Source organism: Bos indicus, chromosome 16 (genome assembly GCF_029378745.1).
Source record: "Bos indicus isolate NIAB-ARS_2022 breed Sahiwal x Tharparkar chromosome 16, NIAB-ARS_B.indTharparkar_mat_pri_1.0, whole genome shotgun sequence".
In the NCBI taxonomy this organism is placed as follows: Eukaryota; Metazoa; Chordata; class Mammalia; order Artiodactyla; family Bovidae; genus Bos; species Bos indicus.
Genome location: NC_091775.1, coordinates 24498369 through 24515540, shown reverse-complemented (window position 1 = coordinate 24515540; position 17172 = coordinate 24498369). Strand labels below are relative to the sequence as shown.

The 17172-nt window shown below is 36.8% G+C and overlaps 1 protein-coding gene across 1 annotated transcript in view; it reads right to left on the bottom strand.

Annotated features, from left to right (window-relative positions):
• IARS2 (isoleucyl-tRNA synthetase 2, mitochondrial) overlaps positions 1 to 17172 on the bottom strand; it is a 44111-nt gene that overhangs the window by 6114 nt on the left and 20825 nt on the right. The window contains exons 13-20 of the mRNA XM_070767968.1: positions 8907 to 9009; positions 8194 to 8287; positions 6348 to 6456; positions 5277 to 5379; positions 4268 to 4393; positions 3529 to 3660; positions 2619 to 2725; positions 1313 to 1458 (exon numbers count right to left, since the gene is read on the bottom strand). Coding sequence (XP_070624069.1) covers positions 1313 to 1458; positions 2619 to 2725; positions 3529 to 3660; positions 4268 to 4393; positions 5277 to 5379; positions 6348 to 6456; positions 8194 to 8287; positions 8907 to 9009 — 920 coding nt within the window. The remainder of the gene's footprint in view (positions 1 to 1312; positions 1459 to 2618; positions 2726 to 3528; positions 3661 to 4267; positions 4394 to 5276; positions 5380 to 6347; positions 6457 to 8193; positions 8288 to 8906; positions 9010 to 17172) is intronic.

Sequence of the window (17172 nt, the reverse complement as noted above, 5' to 3'; positions counted from 1 at the left end):
CAACCCCATAAGATGGCAGTGTGCCAGGCTTTCCTGTCCTTCACCAACTCCTGGAGCTTGCTCAAACTCATGTCCACTGAGTTGGTGATGCCATCCAACCATCTCATCCTCTCTCGTCCCCTTCCCCTACTGCCTTCAATCTTCCCCAGCATCAGGGTCTTTTCCAATGAGTCAGCTCTTCACATCAGGTGGCCAAAGTATTGGAGTTTCAGCTTCAACATCAGTTCTTCCAATGAACAGTCAGGGCTGATTGCCTTTAGGATTGATTGGTTTGATCTCCTTGCAACCCAAAGGACTCTCAAGAGTCTCCTCCAACACCACAGTTCAAAAACATCAATTCTTCAGCACTCAGACTTCTTTATGGTCCAACTCTCACATCCATACATGACTACTGGAAAGACCATAGCTTTGACTGGCATCCTAAATGCTTACCAAATATTTACATCAACATTTGGAAATGTAAACAAAGGACAAGATATACAGTAAGATCTCAGAAGATGCCCAGAAGAAACTAAAATAGAAATATCCCAATATTACAGTAGATGTCTGTGGGTTATAAGATCAGGAGTGACATCCTCACTGTAAAATTCCTAATTTTCTGTAAGTTTAATGTAATCAGACAGAAAAAAAATTAGAAAACTATTCACTAGCAGGCACTATACGAAGACTCTTGAGAGTCCCTTGGACTGCAAGGAGATCCAACCAGTCCATTCTGAAGGAGACCAGCCCTGGGTGTTCTTTGGAGGGAATGATGCTAAAGCTGAAACTCCAGTACTTTGGCCACCTCATGCAAAGAGTTGACTCATTGGAAAAGACTCTGATGCTGGGAGGGATTGGGGGCAGGAGGAGAAGGGGACGGCAGAGGATGAGATGGCTGGATGGCATCACTGACTCGATGGACATGAGTCTCAGTGAACTCCGGGAGTTGGTGATGGACAGGGAAGCCTGGCGTGCTGTGATTCATGGGGTTGCAAAGAGTCGGACATGACTGAGCGACTGAACTGAACTGAAAATATATTTCTGACATTTATAAAGGTATATAAGAAAAAGTGACTTCTCTGTATAGCCAAGCTGCTAATATATTTCAGAAAGCATTTTAAAGTGGCTTGAAAGATATGCTGAAATTCATCCTAGTCCTCTACACACAGATGAGATGCAGAAACTAAAGTTGCTGAACCGAGACGCATGGTGCCACAAAGCAGGCACTGTATTAATAGATGAGTGTGTGCCTCTTACTTGAAGCAGATAAAAGGAGATGCTGCACCCTCAGCCAGGGTCTTTCTCACTCAGAGAACAAATCAATATTTCTTACCTTTAATATAGGGTATGTGCTGGAATACCTCTTCAGCCAAGTGAGGAAGAATGGGAGCAAAAGAGCGAACCATTACATCCAAAATTTCAGCTAATGCAGTCTGACAAGAGCGTCGTTTGGGATCATCTGCATTTTCACAATAAAGCCTGGACAAGAACAACTTATTGAGCAGTTGACAACATGCTGTACACAATCACGGCCAAGGTGGGACCGGCCTCAGGCTGAGCTTATTCTGAAGGTGCCTAAGCCTATGGCTCTGTCTTCTAATTAAAGGATAAAATATTCCATCATACAGCGCTTCTGACTACATCCTCTTATTCCACTTGACTCCTTCCAGGTGTGCTCACCTCCTCAAAAACTCAGAGCTATGCTATGTCCAATTCTGTTTTACAGATCGATAATAGCTAGAATCTAGACAACTCAGTGAACGGAAAATGAGTACGTCAGTTGATGGTATTTAAGATTCGAGTCCCCAGGCCTACAGTCTTCCCTGGTGGCTCAGGTGGTAAAAGAATCTGCCTGCAATGCAGGGCACCCAGGTTTGATCCCTGGGTTGAGACGATCCTCTGGAGGAGGGCATGGCAACCCACTCCAGTATTCTTGCCTGGAGGGTCTCCATGGACAGAGGAACCTGGCGGGCTACAGTCCATGGGGTCACAAAGAGTAGGACACAACTGAGCGACTTAGCAAGCATGCCGGCACCCCACCCTTACTTATGACCCTATCAGTACGTCAAGGGAAGGACTGGGATTTGTAATCCCAGTAGAAGGTCCCTGAGGTGCTGATGAGTAGGGCGGGCACTTCACACTGGCTGAGTTACTACAGGAGCAAAACATGAAGACAGTATGCAGCCTGCCTCTAAAAAGGCATCATTGATGTTATATGATGTTATTATATTAATAATTACCTGAATACTTCTCCCGCCTAAAGGCCAGCAAACTCCTGAAAACAAGCACTGTGTTCATGCCCTCACAGTCACAGCTACTACTTATTGAGGACTTGCTTTGTCAAACACAGCATTGAGTATGCTACTCATATTGTATCTTTTCATTTCCACTTTCTGAGATAGGTATTATATCACCATTTTATGAATAAAGAAACTGAGATTATAGGATAAATTGCCTCAGCTCATCAAACTAGCAAGTAGCAGGGTGAAACTGCCCAATCAGACTTGACTCAAGAATCCAACTTCTTAATAATGGCCCAGGCCCCCCACTGCTGGCCTCTGCTTTCCAACATTTGCCGAGCAGAGTAGACAGTCAAGCACTGTTTGTTAATAAGCATTTGAATGTTCAGTCATACATACCTGTCTTTGATTATGCTGAAATAAAAATTGGAGAGTTCCCTGGTATAAAATGCTTGTAACAGCCGAACAACCTTTCCAAAGTCATACTGCTTATATGAATCATTAATCTAGGGAACAAAACCAAAATAAATTTGGAAGCTGGGATAAGCAAATAAAAATGCAAGTCGTCATGAACAGAATATGTTCCTTTTCAAAAATACGTTTCAAAGGCAGACAAACACAAAACAGGAAAAATGCGAGAGCATTTAAGGATCTTTGAAAGGTTATTTCTGGATATGAAAGACTACTATCCTCAGAAAAAAAAAAAAGAATAATTTACCCTGGACTCTACAAAAGAACAGGCATCAAATGAAAAGATCAAGTTTTAAGTGATGAAACAGCATTATTCTAAAACAGCAAAGGGTAAAAGTTACCAATGTTCCCTCATTTATACAAAAAAAAATAAAACTGGGCAAAAGTCTATATGTACAACTCTGACTTAAGTGCAAGCAATTCCAATTTTTGAGAAAATACAAATTACTTGTGTTTATATGTGACAGAGTATTTTACAAGACACATTAAGAACTGTCATTTCAGTTACTGCTGTACTTTTGAGATGGCTATTTCTATACATCTGCAGACAAATAAAAGTACACCTCAACTTTATTCCTTCTTATACATGGAGCTGATTTTCAGAGGAAAATGTGGTCTGAGGAGAAGCCTGGCCTACTTTTGCCACCAGGCACTACTCTCGTCTTTTTTGAGAAACCAGAAGAAAGCTAAGACTTCATACCTAGTCAACCTAGGAACATGTGGAACTGATCAAGTATAACTTTCCTCAGTGCTTTAGTCACTGTTTCTAACAAAGTTGGTTCCACTCAACATGCACCCCAACTGTGCTACCTCCAAAAGCGTATTAATGCTCACTCACCTTGTTTGCCAAATCCTGCAGTAAGTGTAGCATGTACTGGTCTATGACATACATGCTGTTGACAGGGATGGAATCTGTTTCTGGGTTGAAACCAGCCACATTTCCCAAAAGAAAGCGGAGTGTATTCCTAAGCTAGAAACATTGAGAAAAAAGAAATATGCAGTCAAAAAATATGAGTCCTTCAATTATTACTGAAATTGTTTTATTTTTCTATAATTTTTATCCAACTCATGTTACCTTCCTAATGGAATACTTTATTTTTATATCATTCCTTTTAAATAAGACAAAGTGCAAAAAAAAACACCATCTCATTTCAAAAGCCCAGTTATAGAAACAACCATTGTAATTTATAAATAAAACTGAGTTTTCTTTATATTTCTTTAAAATTTTAGGGCAAATCACCTGTCAGTGGCCCAGTCTGTTCATCAGTGTAGATGAGAATATTTTGCAGGTAAAAATAAATGGAATAAATGTGAATGGTCATTGAGCACACAGAAAGTATATTAAAATCAGCGTAATTACATATATTAAAAAGACAGTATATAAAAATGTTAACATTACCACTTACATTTCTAAACAAATAAATTAACATATGCTATTTTTTAAAGCTCACAACATGTGGAGAACGCATTTTCATTCAGTTGTGCAAGTGCCAACAAAACGCACCTCATTATTTTAACAAGGACTCAGTAACCTTTCATTCAGGAATAGTAAGGAACAGAAAGAGGAGTGATCCGACCTTGCTAATGTCATCTCTGGCAGCGTTCAGTAGAGATGGACTAATTGTGACTTCAGTGAAGACGTTGGACTCGGCAACCCACCAGCGAAGCACGTCAGCACCATAGGGGGGCTCTTTGCTGTGATCCTTTTCATTGAGGGAAAAAAAAAACATACCAATAAACAGCTTTTGATGACAATTTGATGAACAGGTGTTTTAGGTAAGACTCCTATTCTGAAATGCTTGAATACAACATGATCATAAAATGCACCTGTATTGTAATGAAATAAGCTAACAATTTCAGAGATCCGGCTGCATCTAAAAAAACAACGCAACTGGAAAAGGGGGAGTATGGCCTGCGGCCTGGTGCAGTGTCTTCCCTGAGGTATCTGTAAACAGCTACTACGGCAGGCGGGCAGTCAGAGTACTGCCCTGGATGCCCTGCGATGGGGGACGGGCCGGGGTGGAGCAGGAGCGGTGCTTCCCTCTCGGTATGCCCAGGCTACTCTGACCAAGAGATGTGATTACTGGACTCTAGGAGGGCAGTTAAAAGCCGACAGGGTTAAAGAACAGATAAGCAGTATCTTTTCTGAAAGCAACTCCAAAATAAACCAAATTACCAGCAGCCCCAGATTTGATATTCTTTAATGAGTTGCTTTAAAGTGTATAATGTCCAAGAATGAAAGTTGCTGTCTCATTTTTTTTCTTATACTGTTTCTATTTAACTGTAAAACCATAGTTTATAAAGTTTTAAAGTTCAGACCATTAAAAAAGGGACAGCGTGAACCTAACTGGAGATTCAGACCTGAAATAAGTCAAAAAAGCCACAACAATCCCAATCCTTCACATTTTCAAAAAAGTCACACAAAACTTAAAGAGTCTAGATTTAAAACATGGTAAAGCATTTGCTACGAGTATAAAAATCAGTTTTGTGAGTTTTTTTTACATTGAAGTAACTATATTAAGGGTCTTGCTGCCAAATTAAGAGCCTTAAAACAAAAATAAAATGCGTTTTTAGGGAACCACTTACTTGTCCTCCATTGATGACAACATCAGGATCAATGATATTCCCAAGAGACTTGGACATCTTTTCTCCCTTTTCTCCAAGGGTAAATCCATGAACAACCACTGTCCTAAGAAGACAAATGAGCCACCATACTAATAAACACAATTATGATGGACATTTTGAAGATGACTTATAGCTTAAAAAGAGTGTCTTAGTTTGACACAAATATAAAAAATTTTTCTTGCCAGAATATATATGAAAATTTTTCTTCAAAGTATAATTCTAAGCTGCTTATTTATCCTGATTATTAAATACTAACCTCTCTATACACAGAAAATATTTTTATGCTTACTTACATTCACTAAACAATTGTCTTCTGATCATCTATAATGTACTGATTTTGATCATTAAAACTAACCAGAAAAAGTATGTCTTAAAAAAAATTATCACCACAAAATTATCTTTGTTCAAAAAGGCAATTTGAGAAATATATCTGTTCCATTGACTTTTAAAAGCATGTTATACTAGAAACATAAACATGCCGATTACTCAGAAGAGTTTTCATTTTGAGATGGCAAAAATCTTAAGCCATTTAAGAATCGTTCTGGGTAGAACCCACATATTTGAATAAGGAAAAGCTATTATCTGTAACGAAATAAGAACCCCAAATTTAATAAAATTCACTAAAAAAATGTTTCAGTTCATTAACCACTTGCGGAAATTACAAATATAAGGTATCTGATCAAGACTGTCCCTAGTGAAACTGGAGTATCCTCTCTACATCTATCCGTGTCTACCATATTTAAGGTCAAGCTCTCGTGGGTTTCTCTACTACGCCAGTCAATGCCGGTTTTACTTCTGGGACTTAGGATCTGTATCAGAGTGAAAGAACTTTTCTGTATTACTGTCTCCTTTGTGTCTTATTTTTTTTTTTTTACTTCAAACATTTCTCTCATGAGATTGAAGCCTGTAAACTAACTAAGGGCAGTGTTTTATCACATACATATTATTCAGCACATATTATTTCACACTGGCAAGTACTCAGCAGAAATACTCAAGGTATGCTCACTCGTTCAGCCCAGGTGTAATACTTACTTAAAAGGCGACTTATTCCTTGCTGCCACACTTGTTAATAAGGAAGACTGAAACCACCCCCCAAGCTGGTCTTTTCCTTCCAAGTACAAATCTGCTCTTTGGTCAGTACCTCCAAAATAAATATGGAAAAAAAACACAGAAATCTAAGTCAATTAAAGTTAAAAAATGGAAATGAATACTTATTAAAATATTAAAAGTAATCATGTTGCCTATTTCTTGTGTCATCCTCCACCCAATGGCCACACTACATTCACCTCAGCTGTTACCTTTACTGTCAATTTATTAACCAAGATAAATAAACTTTGCAGTATGATCTTCCAAACAACAGACAGCTAAAATATTATCTAAATTAGAAACTAATTCATAATGACTGTCAATTATCAGTATTACCAGTTAAATCTTTAGTGAAAATAAACTACTATTTTTATTAATTCAGCAGTTATTTGCTGAGTATCTAATAACCTTATTGTTGTCATTTAATTCTCAGAGTAACTCTAGAGGGGAGTTTTTACAATCAACATTATCGCATCAAGGCTGAAGCAGCTAATGAACTTTGAAAAATACTTCAAAAGCACTATTTCATATATGGCATATGCAATTTTGAAATGCAGGATGTTACTCTAAACACAGTAGGAGGTAACTCTTTTTCCTGTTTATAACACTACTTAACCTACCTACCAACCTTATGGAGTGTTATCTGCTTACATTTTCAATATAATTTAGGAAAACAAAGTGCCTAAACTGGCAATATTTTCTCTTGAGTACAATATTAGAAACTATTTAATATTGTTGCTATTAAACATTACTACAACTGAACATTACTACATAAAAATCATACTATACATTAACTTATATTTGATTATGAATTTTTATGTACACTTTAGCTATAAAACAGAGTGAACATGAATTTATGCGTATTTTACTTCTCAAATTTCCTAGGCGGAAAGAAAGGCCCAAATAGTGGAACACATTTACCTGCTAGGAATCACGCTAATGTCCTCTCAATAACGAGGCCTACTACCAGAAGGATACCCCAAGTAAAACCTACCACGATTTTGGTCAATCCCTTCAACAATGGTGAGCGGAGTATGCAAGGCGTTTTTCCATATTCCTTTGCTCCAGAAAGGAAACCGCCTCATCCCTGTAACCTCCCGGTACCTGTCCGTAAGCTCTCAGTGAGGACACTTTACCTCTCCCCTTTCGCTTAGTATCCTTGAAGGCATCTGCTCACATCTAAACGCACCCTTTGTGCGCCTGCTACTACTCCCTTCTGATCCCTGCCTAATCTCTCCTTCCTCTTTATCCATGGAGTCAAAAGCTCACCCTAACCATGAGCAAGGAGAAACCAGTCAGTTGTCTGTGGCAAGAGGGGAGAAAGCTGTGAGAAGGTAATGGAGTACCAAAGAATAAGAACGGAAAAGCAGGGTGCCCGAGTTCTACTCTGACTCTAACCTGTGTGACCACCAACTAATGTGATTCTAATTCAATCTCATGTCCTTTTCTGAAAAATGAGATGCAGTCAGGCTATTTCAATGATTTCCACACTTGGTTTTACAGAACTCAGTACCTTGGGGCTGCCAAGGAGGTCAAAGAGAATGAGCTGATTGGGAGGAAGAAGAAAATTCCCACCTTTATTTATCTTATGTATTATGGGTCTATATAAAATTTCATAGAAGACACTGGATTAAATGATTGCCAGTGGCTCTTTCAGGTTTAAAATTATACTATAGTAGGAGATATACTTCCAAAAAAAGCAAAAAAAAAAAGTTCTTGATTAGAGATTTCTTCTGATAGCATTAATTTTCAAAACTGCCTGACAGGCAATAGACCTCTTGTTTTAGATTACCTGGGAGAACATTAGACCATGAAGTTCCACTATCAAACCAGATGTCCAAAATATCCTGACCTGGCACATACTCCAACGCATCGGGACCACCGACCTAATAAGACAACGTAAAAACATTTTAATTACACAAAGACCATGATACTTACAATTAATATCCAAAAAAAGTCTTAAGAAAATGAAATACAACCATTAAATTCACATTTTACACTGACATTTCTTAAGTATTTTGCCATTAGGGACAACTACTTCACTACTTCATCTACATGTACAAGTGACTGTGGCCACCTACACATGTATTAATGTAAATGTAAATTGTGTTCATTTTCTTGCAATTATCTTCCAGTTTGGATTTCTCCATGTACGATGCCATTGAACTCATGTCCTATGAAGGCCCTGATGCACCAGTGTTAGGCACTATTCTCCCACATCACACGTGTCTCTACTCAACCAACAGAGCAGTTGCAGTCAATCCTGGCCCCCGGGGAGACAGCAAACCGCCCCCCCCACTCAGCCTCTGCTGCTCCACAAACACCCAGCTTCTCTCGTGAAATCAAACTGTCTACTCTCAAACTGCTCTGGCTGCTAGTTTATGATGACTAAACTCATGAACTTGACATGATAGCATCACCACTTTTTAACTCTCAGGAACCTCTCGTGTTGTCCTTAAATCATGCAATACACACAAAGGCTGGTTAAGTCCAAGGGAAACGTACCTGAGATAAGACTTCTTTCGGAAGAAGTTGCTCCGGGGGAAGAGTCCACCAGATATCACTGCCATGCTCTTCCACTAGTTTAATAATGTGCTCGATGGTTTGGCTATTTTCAGGTGGACAAAGCAAAACTGTTCAATTAGTTACTGTGGTTAATAGCAAACATTTAAAAAATTACAAAGTGGTGATTTTTTTCCCCTATCTGCAGGGTATTTTTCCCAATATGCAGGACATTTTTTCCTATCTTTCCCCCAAACTTTAGTGATATTATCTTCAATTATTTGATTACTTCGTTGCTACTGTCATTGGTCATAAGTAGACCTTAAAAGAAAAAGGGAAAAAAGTTTTTTTTTTTTTAAATAAGGATATCTCCTGATACCTCTTTTTTGGTTACTAATTGCCCTGTTTCTATTTTCTATCCAAGTACCTATATTCAAAACCTCTTAATTATCTACCTCCTCCAATTTCTGCTCAAATTAAGCCAATACATTCCCTCAGTTCCACCTTAAAATGGTACTCAAATTTGTTCTTTGTTCAGATACTAGTATTAGTCCAACCTCTCTGCCTCCTACCAGACTGGTGCAATGGTCTGACTTTTCCCCTATTCGCGTTCCTTTATATGACACATGTAATTTAATTTATAGGATACATCTCTGCATTCCTAAAATTGCTTTTATCACACCAACCCTGTCTCAGAAACTTCCAGTGCCCCCTCACTGCTTACAGGACTGAATCCAAATTCATCTGCATAAGAGGCCATGCTGTACCAGAGCATGGGTTTTGGTAACAGATATCCAGGCTTATCTCCCAACTGCTACTTTTCATATACATGACACACACAGTAGTAAAAGTTCTCTAAGTTTTGACTGTCCCTTCTGTTAAGACTAATAGCACAATTTTTATTCAAAAACATTTACTGAGTACTCCAACATCTTGGTCACTGTTCGAGGCACTAGAGTTACAGCAGTTAACAAGGCGGATAAGATTCCCACCATAGTGGAACTTGCATTTTAGTGATCCTGGATACTTTTGTCAGGATGACTACAAACTAGATGAGATGATCCAGTAAAACTTAATGCATGCCTAACACACAAAAGAAAGCCAGTAAATGTGTATCAAATGCATACTGAAACTGATCATATCTTTGGGAAGATAAAGATACATAGTTATAAATCATTTGAAAATTAAACTCAGGGAAAATTCTACACTAAATTTTCTCACAGTAATAATATACTTTTAATTTATTATCACAGCTTTATGAACATTACAACTTCCCCAGCTGCTTTCCACCAAGTCAGAATACAGTGGTCAAGAAAACAGAGCATGTGTGGAGAAAATGGAACCCTCCTACACTGTTGGTAGGAATGTAAACTGATGAAGCCACTATGGAAACAGTGCGAAGAGTCCTCAAAAAACTAAAACTAGAGCTGCCATATAATCCTACAATCCCACTCCTGGGAACATATCCAGAGAAAACTATAATTGGAAAAGATACAGGTAACCCTTATGTTCACACAGCAATATTTACAACAGCCAAGACATGAAAGCAACCTAAATATCCATCAATGGAAGAACAGAGAGAGAAAATGTGGTGTGTACACACACACACACACACACACACACACACACACACACACACACACACACACACGGAATATTACTCAGCCATAAAAAAGAACAAAATAATGCCATTTTGCTTCAACATGGAGGAACCTAGAAGTTATCATACTAAGTGAAGTCAGACAGAGAAAGACAAATACTATATGATACTACTAATACAAGGAATCTAAAATGTGACACAAATGAAGCTATCCATGAAACAGAAAGAGACTCACAGACACAGAGAACAGACCTGCGGTTGCCAAGGAAGGGAGCGTGGCTAGATTGGGAGCTTGGGGTTAGTAGACGCAAACTATTACATATAGAAAGAGTAAGCAACAGGGGCCTGCTGCATAGCACAGGGAAACATATTCAGGGTCCTGTGAAAAACTAGAATGGAAAGGAATATGAAACAGAATGTGTGTGTATACATATATATACACACACACAGCTGAGTCACTTTGCTATATAGTAGAAATTAACACAACATTGTAAACCAACTATACTTCAATAAAATAAATTTAAAAAAAGAACATGGACCCCAGAGCCAGAGAACTTTCATTTAATTCCTGACCCTATCACTTACTAGCTATGTGACCCTGGGCAAAGCACTCAATATTCTGTACCTTACTTAGTTTGCAAAAATGCAAATAATAAAGTATCATTAAGAGAGCTATTATGGATATTAATTGAGCTTATATGCAAAATGCCTAGAACAGTGTCTGGCACATATTAATGGGCATTATGTAAGCAATAATAAGAGAAGAATAATAAGAAGAAGAAGAATGTAAGAGAAGACTCTTGAGAGTCCCTTGGACTGCAAGGAGATCCAACCAGTCCATTCTGAAGGAGATCAGCCCTGGGATTTCTTTGAAAGGAATGATGCTAAAGCTGAAACTCCAGTACTGTGGCCACCTCATGCGAAGAGTTGACTCATTGGAAAAGACTCTGATGCTGGGAGGGATTGGGGGCAGGAGGAGAAGGGGACGACAGAGGATGAGATGGCTGGATGGCATCACAGACTCGATGGACGTGAGTCTGGGTGAACTCCGGGAGTTGGTGATGGACAGGGAGGCCTGGCGTGCTGCGATTCATGGGGTGGCAAAGAGTCAGACACGACTGAGCGACTGATCTGATCTGATCTGATGTAATCAATATCTATTATTTAAACTGATTCTTTGAAGTCAGGAAACTTTACAGTTAATTTTGTTAACCAATTACCAAAACACATATCACACACATACATATTAATATTTAAAGATTAAAGTATGTATACTAAAGCCAACTTTTGAATTATCCTCCTTTCTACCACACTCCATTAACACAAGTAACTAAGAATGCAGGTCTACAAGAGTTGGTAGAAATGGAAGGAGTGGATAGAAAAAACCTCTATGCTCCTGACCTGGATCTACTTGTTATTAATCATGACCATGTATTATGAATCACTAAATCTCTAAGTCTGATAATTCAGATAAAATGAAGTGTTTATGAAAAATTGCTATGGGAGGCAAAAACCAAATGGGTGTTATAACTTAAATATGCTCTACAAATTGAAAACCAAAATACTTAAGTTGGTTATACTTCAAAGAATAGACTGAAAAAGTATGATGCTACATTTATTTTGAAGAAATTATAAATCATAAGGATGTGTAAATGGGCACAAGTCCATATTTCTAATACAGTCACACATTTCATATGGACTTTAACAGTAAAGATAAACTTTTTGTGACATGAGACCATAAAAACTTTGTGCAATAACTACCTAGTTATATGACAATATTTAGTTACATATTACTATTTTATATAGTTTACACAGAACACTGTATCAGTTAAGAAAACTGAATATACTATAATAGAAAATCTGAATAAATCTAACGCTATTACTCTTAGAACAAAAAAGAGATACTATCAAAGGATTCTCCAGGCAAGAATACTGGAGTGGGTTCCCATGATGTTAGGATTTTATTACTCAAAATAGTTTTTGTGCATATACAAGTTTTATATATATATATATTTATGTGTATACCTTTATTAATAAAAGGACTTTATAAGACCTCTCTAATTGGATTAATTTAAAAATGGCTAAAGTGACAGATAAACTGTTCTGTGTCTTGGGGTTCCTTAAATGCTGGGTCTTATAAGCAAGTAACACAATTAAAAGCGAGGCCTTGAAACTGTGTCTCCCAAATCATGGCTCAATTCTGCTTTACTTCTCCTTTCAGCCTTTCTGGGCTTCCCTAGTGGCTCAAAGGGTAAAAAATCCACCTGCAATGAGGGAAACCTGGGTTTGATCCCTGGGTTGGGAAGATCCCTTAGAGGAGGGAACGGCTTACCCACTCAAGTATTCTGGCCTGGAGAATTCCATGGACAGAGGAGCCTGGTGGGCTACAGTCCATGGGGTCACAAAAAGTCAGACACGACTGAGTGACTTTCACTTTCAGCCTTTCTAACTCTTTTACGAAGACAAACACTGCATCTGTGAACTCATACTCCCCTTCTCTGGGGTTTGCTGGGCAAAGGCAAAAAGACCCTCAGTACCCATGCAGGATGAAGGCGTGAACCAGAGACAAGTCAGGAGCAGGAAGTCTCCAGAGACAAGTGCGCTGACAGAGCAAGCACCAAGTCCAAAGACCAGAGTCTACCTGCAACTTACTAGACACTGACAGGAATACATCACGTTATTCTTCTGAGCTTCAGTTTCTATGGATATTGGGAATGCTGGGAGAAGGAAGACTATTTGAAAATTTTTATTTTTTGTTTTCTTTTGAACTTTTTATTTTGTACTGGGGTACAGCCGATTAACAATGCTGTGACAGTTTCAGGTGAACAGTGAAGGGACTCAGCCGCACATATATGTGTGTCCATTCTCCCCCAAACGCCCCTCCCAGCCAGGCTGCCACATTACCTCGAGCAGAGTTCCATGTGCTACACGGCAGGTCCCTGCTGGTCACGCATTTTAAACACAGCAGTGTGTACATGTCCATCTCAAACTCCCTAACTACCCCTTCCTGCTGGCAACCATAAGCTCATTTTCTGTGAGTCTCTTTCTGTTTTGTAAGTTCATCTGTATCATTTCTTTTTAGTTTCCACATATAAGGGATGCCATGTGGTATTTCTCCTTCTCTGTCTGACTTACTTCACTCAGTACAGTAATTTCTAGGTCCATCCATGCTCCTATAAATGGCACTGTTTCATTCTTTCTAATGGCTGAATAATATTCCACTGTACATATGTACCACATCTCCTTTATCCCTTCCTCAATCAATGGACACAGGTTGCTTCCACATCTTGGCTAGAAAATTTTTATTCTTAAAAAAAAGTCCTAATATTTTAGTCTCCTTACAATTGTAGATGATACTTGCATATCCATTTCAGAATGCCTAATCCAACTATAATGAAATTATTTTTTATATTGCTAAGTCACAGATAAATTCAATGAAGTTTCAGAATTATATTTTAATTATCACTTAACTATATTCAAGTATCTTAGTGAGAGTCTGTAATGAAAAATACCCAACAGCAAAGAAAGATTTCAATTTTGCAACTGACATGTTATTAAGGTAACTATTATTATAGAATCCCATCAAGTTTAGTTAACCACTTCTAGCCTAACTAAAGTTGAAGTTTTAATTGCTACATTTCCTTATAAAGATATAGGTAGTTTATTTACATATACAAAATAATGGTCCAATATAAAAAGTTTAGTATTGTAGTATGTAAACCTTATTTGCAAATATGCTTTTTAACACATAAAAGTCCCTTATTTCAGTGACGAGGAAAGTTTTATTTTGTTTTTCTTTTACTTTACCTAATAATACTTACTAAAATCGATGTAACCACACAATGTTATCTACACCAATGAAAATAATCCTGTAGTAGCTTTAAAAAATCTAATTTCAAAAAGGCTGTCATAAATCAAATACATACTACTAAGAAAATGACTATTTTGTGTTCTTCCCAACATACACAGATGAACAAAAAAAATGTTTTTTTCCAGTGTACTGAAAACAAATACAAAGCATTTTTAAGAGGGGAGAGAAGCTCTGCCACATTAATAGACCAAGTCTTACTAACATTTAGAGGAAGACTTGCTTCCTTCCTTTTTATCATGAAATATAAAAATATGATGTACTAAATGTACCCTAAAGGCATTTTCTTCTGCAACTTAACTCTATTTTGAGATCTTAGACAACTATATTACATATGTTTTTAAAGGAAAATAAAGACAACTCTGAATTAGAGTATAAAAGCTGAACAAAATTTATAACAAATAAGAAAGCAGATTTCAAAGATAAAAACATTCTCATAACCCAAACAAATCAAAATTTAAGTGCATGGAATTGGTATAACAAAGTGAGAACTTTCTCCTGACCTATATACTCTGGTGATCTGAATGTCCCAAAAAGTTGTGGCAGTTTTAAAAATAAAATTTGCAATAAAAATAAATGAGCACATATAACTTTCACACTTGAGATGACCACAGTGGATTGCAAAATAAAGATAAATTTAATATTCAAACAAAATCTGAAAAGTAATTTGGGTAAGAAATACAAGTAAATGCTGTATAAGTGCTCAGAAAGTACTCATTACAGCACTGTAAAAAACTTAGAAACAGCCAAATGTTGGGACGGGCTACATTTATTTGATTTTCATACAGAGGGAGTCAGGCAACCATTAAGAGCTAAGCTACTTAGGCTGCTTGGATTAAAGTCTGTGACAGATGATTCTCATTTTTAACTCCCCCTGCTGATAAGCTCAGATTTTAGTAATTATTTAGGGGCTCCCTAAGGAATGTAAGGAAGATAAAATTCTAATTTGAAAACTGAAATTAAATGAGGATAATTTCATGAGGAATTTGGGGTAGCTCTACAAAGATGAGAATATAATACGATGTTCTAGACTTTTTTCCTGTAGCTATTTTATTAAACAATCTATCAAAACCATAAAAAAAAAAAGAGCTAAGCTACCATTTTTAATGGCTACCTATTAATTTATTAATTTTTAATGGCCACCTATTAATTCTTCCCAAACTGACTTCATTTCTTCTTTTTCATATCATGTTTCTTCATAAACAATTGTATTAGACATCCCTACATTTATCTACCTATATATCTATATCTATACAAGAGATGTTAGTGTATAAGAGATGTTAGTCCTTTTGCTTCCTTAGGATAAATACTTAGAAGTGTAACTTTTTATTACAAAATTGAGATTGTGCTTTAAAGTTTTAAAACAATTTCTAGTGATATTATTCTTCTGAAAAATAGAACATAAGAAGTAGTCAAAATTTATCTTTTGAAATATAAGAAATCCCCCCTTTGTTAATAAAATGCTAAACTTAACACAAACACACAGTTAACTTATAACCTAAAGATCAGTATAAATTACTGTTAATAAAAGTGGGTGAAACCACTTATCACTACATAATCTCTATGCTTCCATCTTAATGCTGCATTTCATAAAGCAATAAGTCCATCATAAAACTTTGTACTTTACGCAATGGCCTTATCTAAATACACATATTATGTGTCCTTCCTGGGTTTCAATCTGTGAAAATGCACTAGGTAGAACCAGCCACTGCCACATCAACCAATCATTCTGAACTTCGATATCAACTGGGCTCAAGTTTATTTAGCGTGTTCCTAGAAATCAAACAGCATTAAGATTATAAGGTAATGAAGAAACTGTTGCTGTCATTTCAGTTCCCTGCGTTTTGTCTTTATAAAAGCAAAAATGCTAAGGACTATAATATTTTTTTCTTCTGGAAGTCACTGGAATTAAGAATGAGGTAAGAGGCTAAATGTTTCATATTTATTTACTACATTTAATTCTAGAAATTGGGGGTGGTGTCTGTTTTTAATTTAATCCTATATTTTGAAGATGACAGGAAACAATTCTGGAGAAATTTTTACTTGATGAATACTATCGAACTTTTTCACAAATAAGTCATTATTATTAACATAAGCAAAAATTTGAGGTAGCTAAATCTAACACTCAAATTTGAAATTCCTTGCATGTTTCTAATGAAATTTCTCATATTTCTGTAAATCAGGGGCTAAGTTTCCTAAATGCATGTTAACTATTGCATTAACACTTAAATGTTCTGAAATGAAAGAAACTTAATAACTTTTTTTCCTTCCTAGTTTCTATATTTATCTTTATTATATAAAGAGTAATTGTCTTTACTAATTAGTAATAGATTTCCACCTAAATTATAAAGATGTTATATCACAGATTAAGATAAATGATCAATGATACTGAAGTCAAAAGTGGAATTATTTCTTGAGAAAATACAAATATGAATATAAAGTACAAATGAGAACATTAATTCAAAATAAAAATTAAACATCAAAGTTTCATATCTACCAGTCTCTCAACTTCTGTAGGAAAGAATAAATCAAGATTTTCTTCTGTGAAACTACATAAGAGATAATTTATACTTTCATCCTGCAAAGCGGAGGGAACCTTCTGATGTTCTTAATGGCGTCATCGATTGTAACAGCAACTCCATGTGGACTGTGCGTCAATTTCCAGTGGAGATGCTGTTACTTTTGACGGCTGCCAACTCACTGCAGTGTAAAGGCATATTCAAGGAAGACCAAGAAAATCATGGTCACCTGATTCTCACTTGATTCAGGAAAAAACACAGACATCCTTTCATGTGGTATTT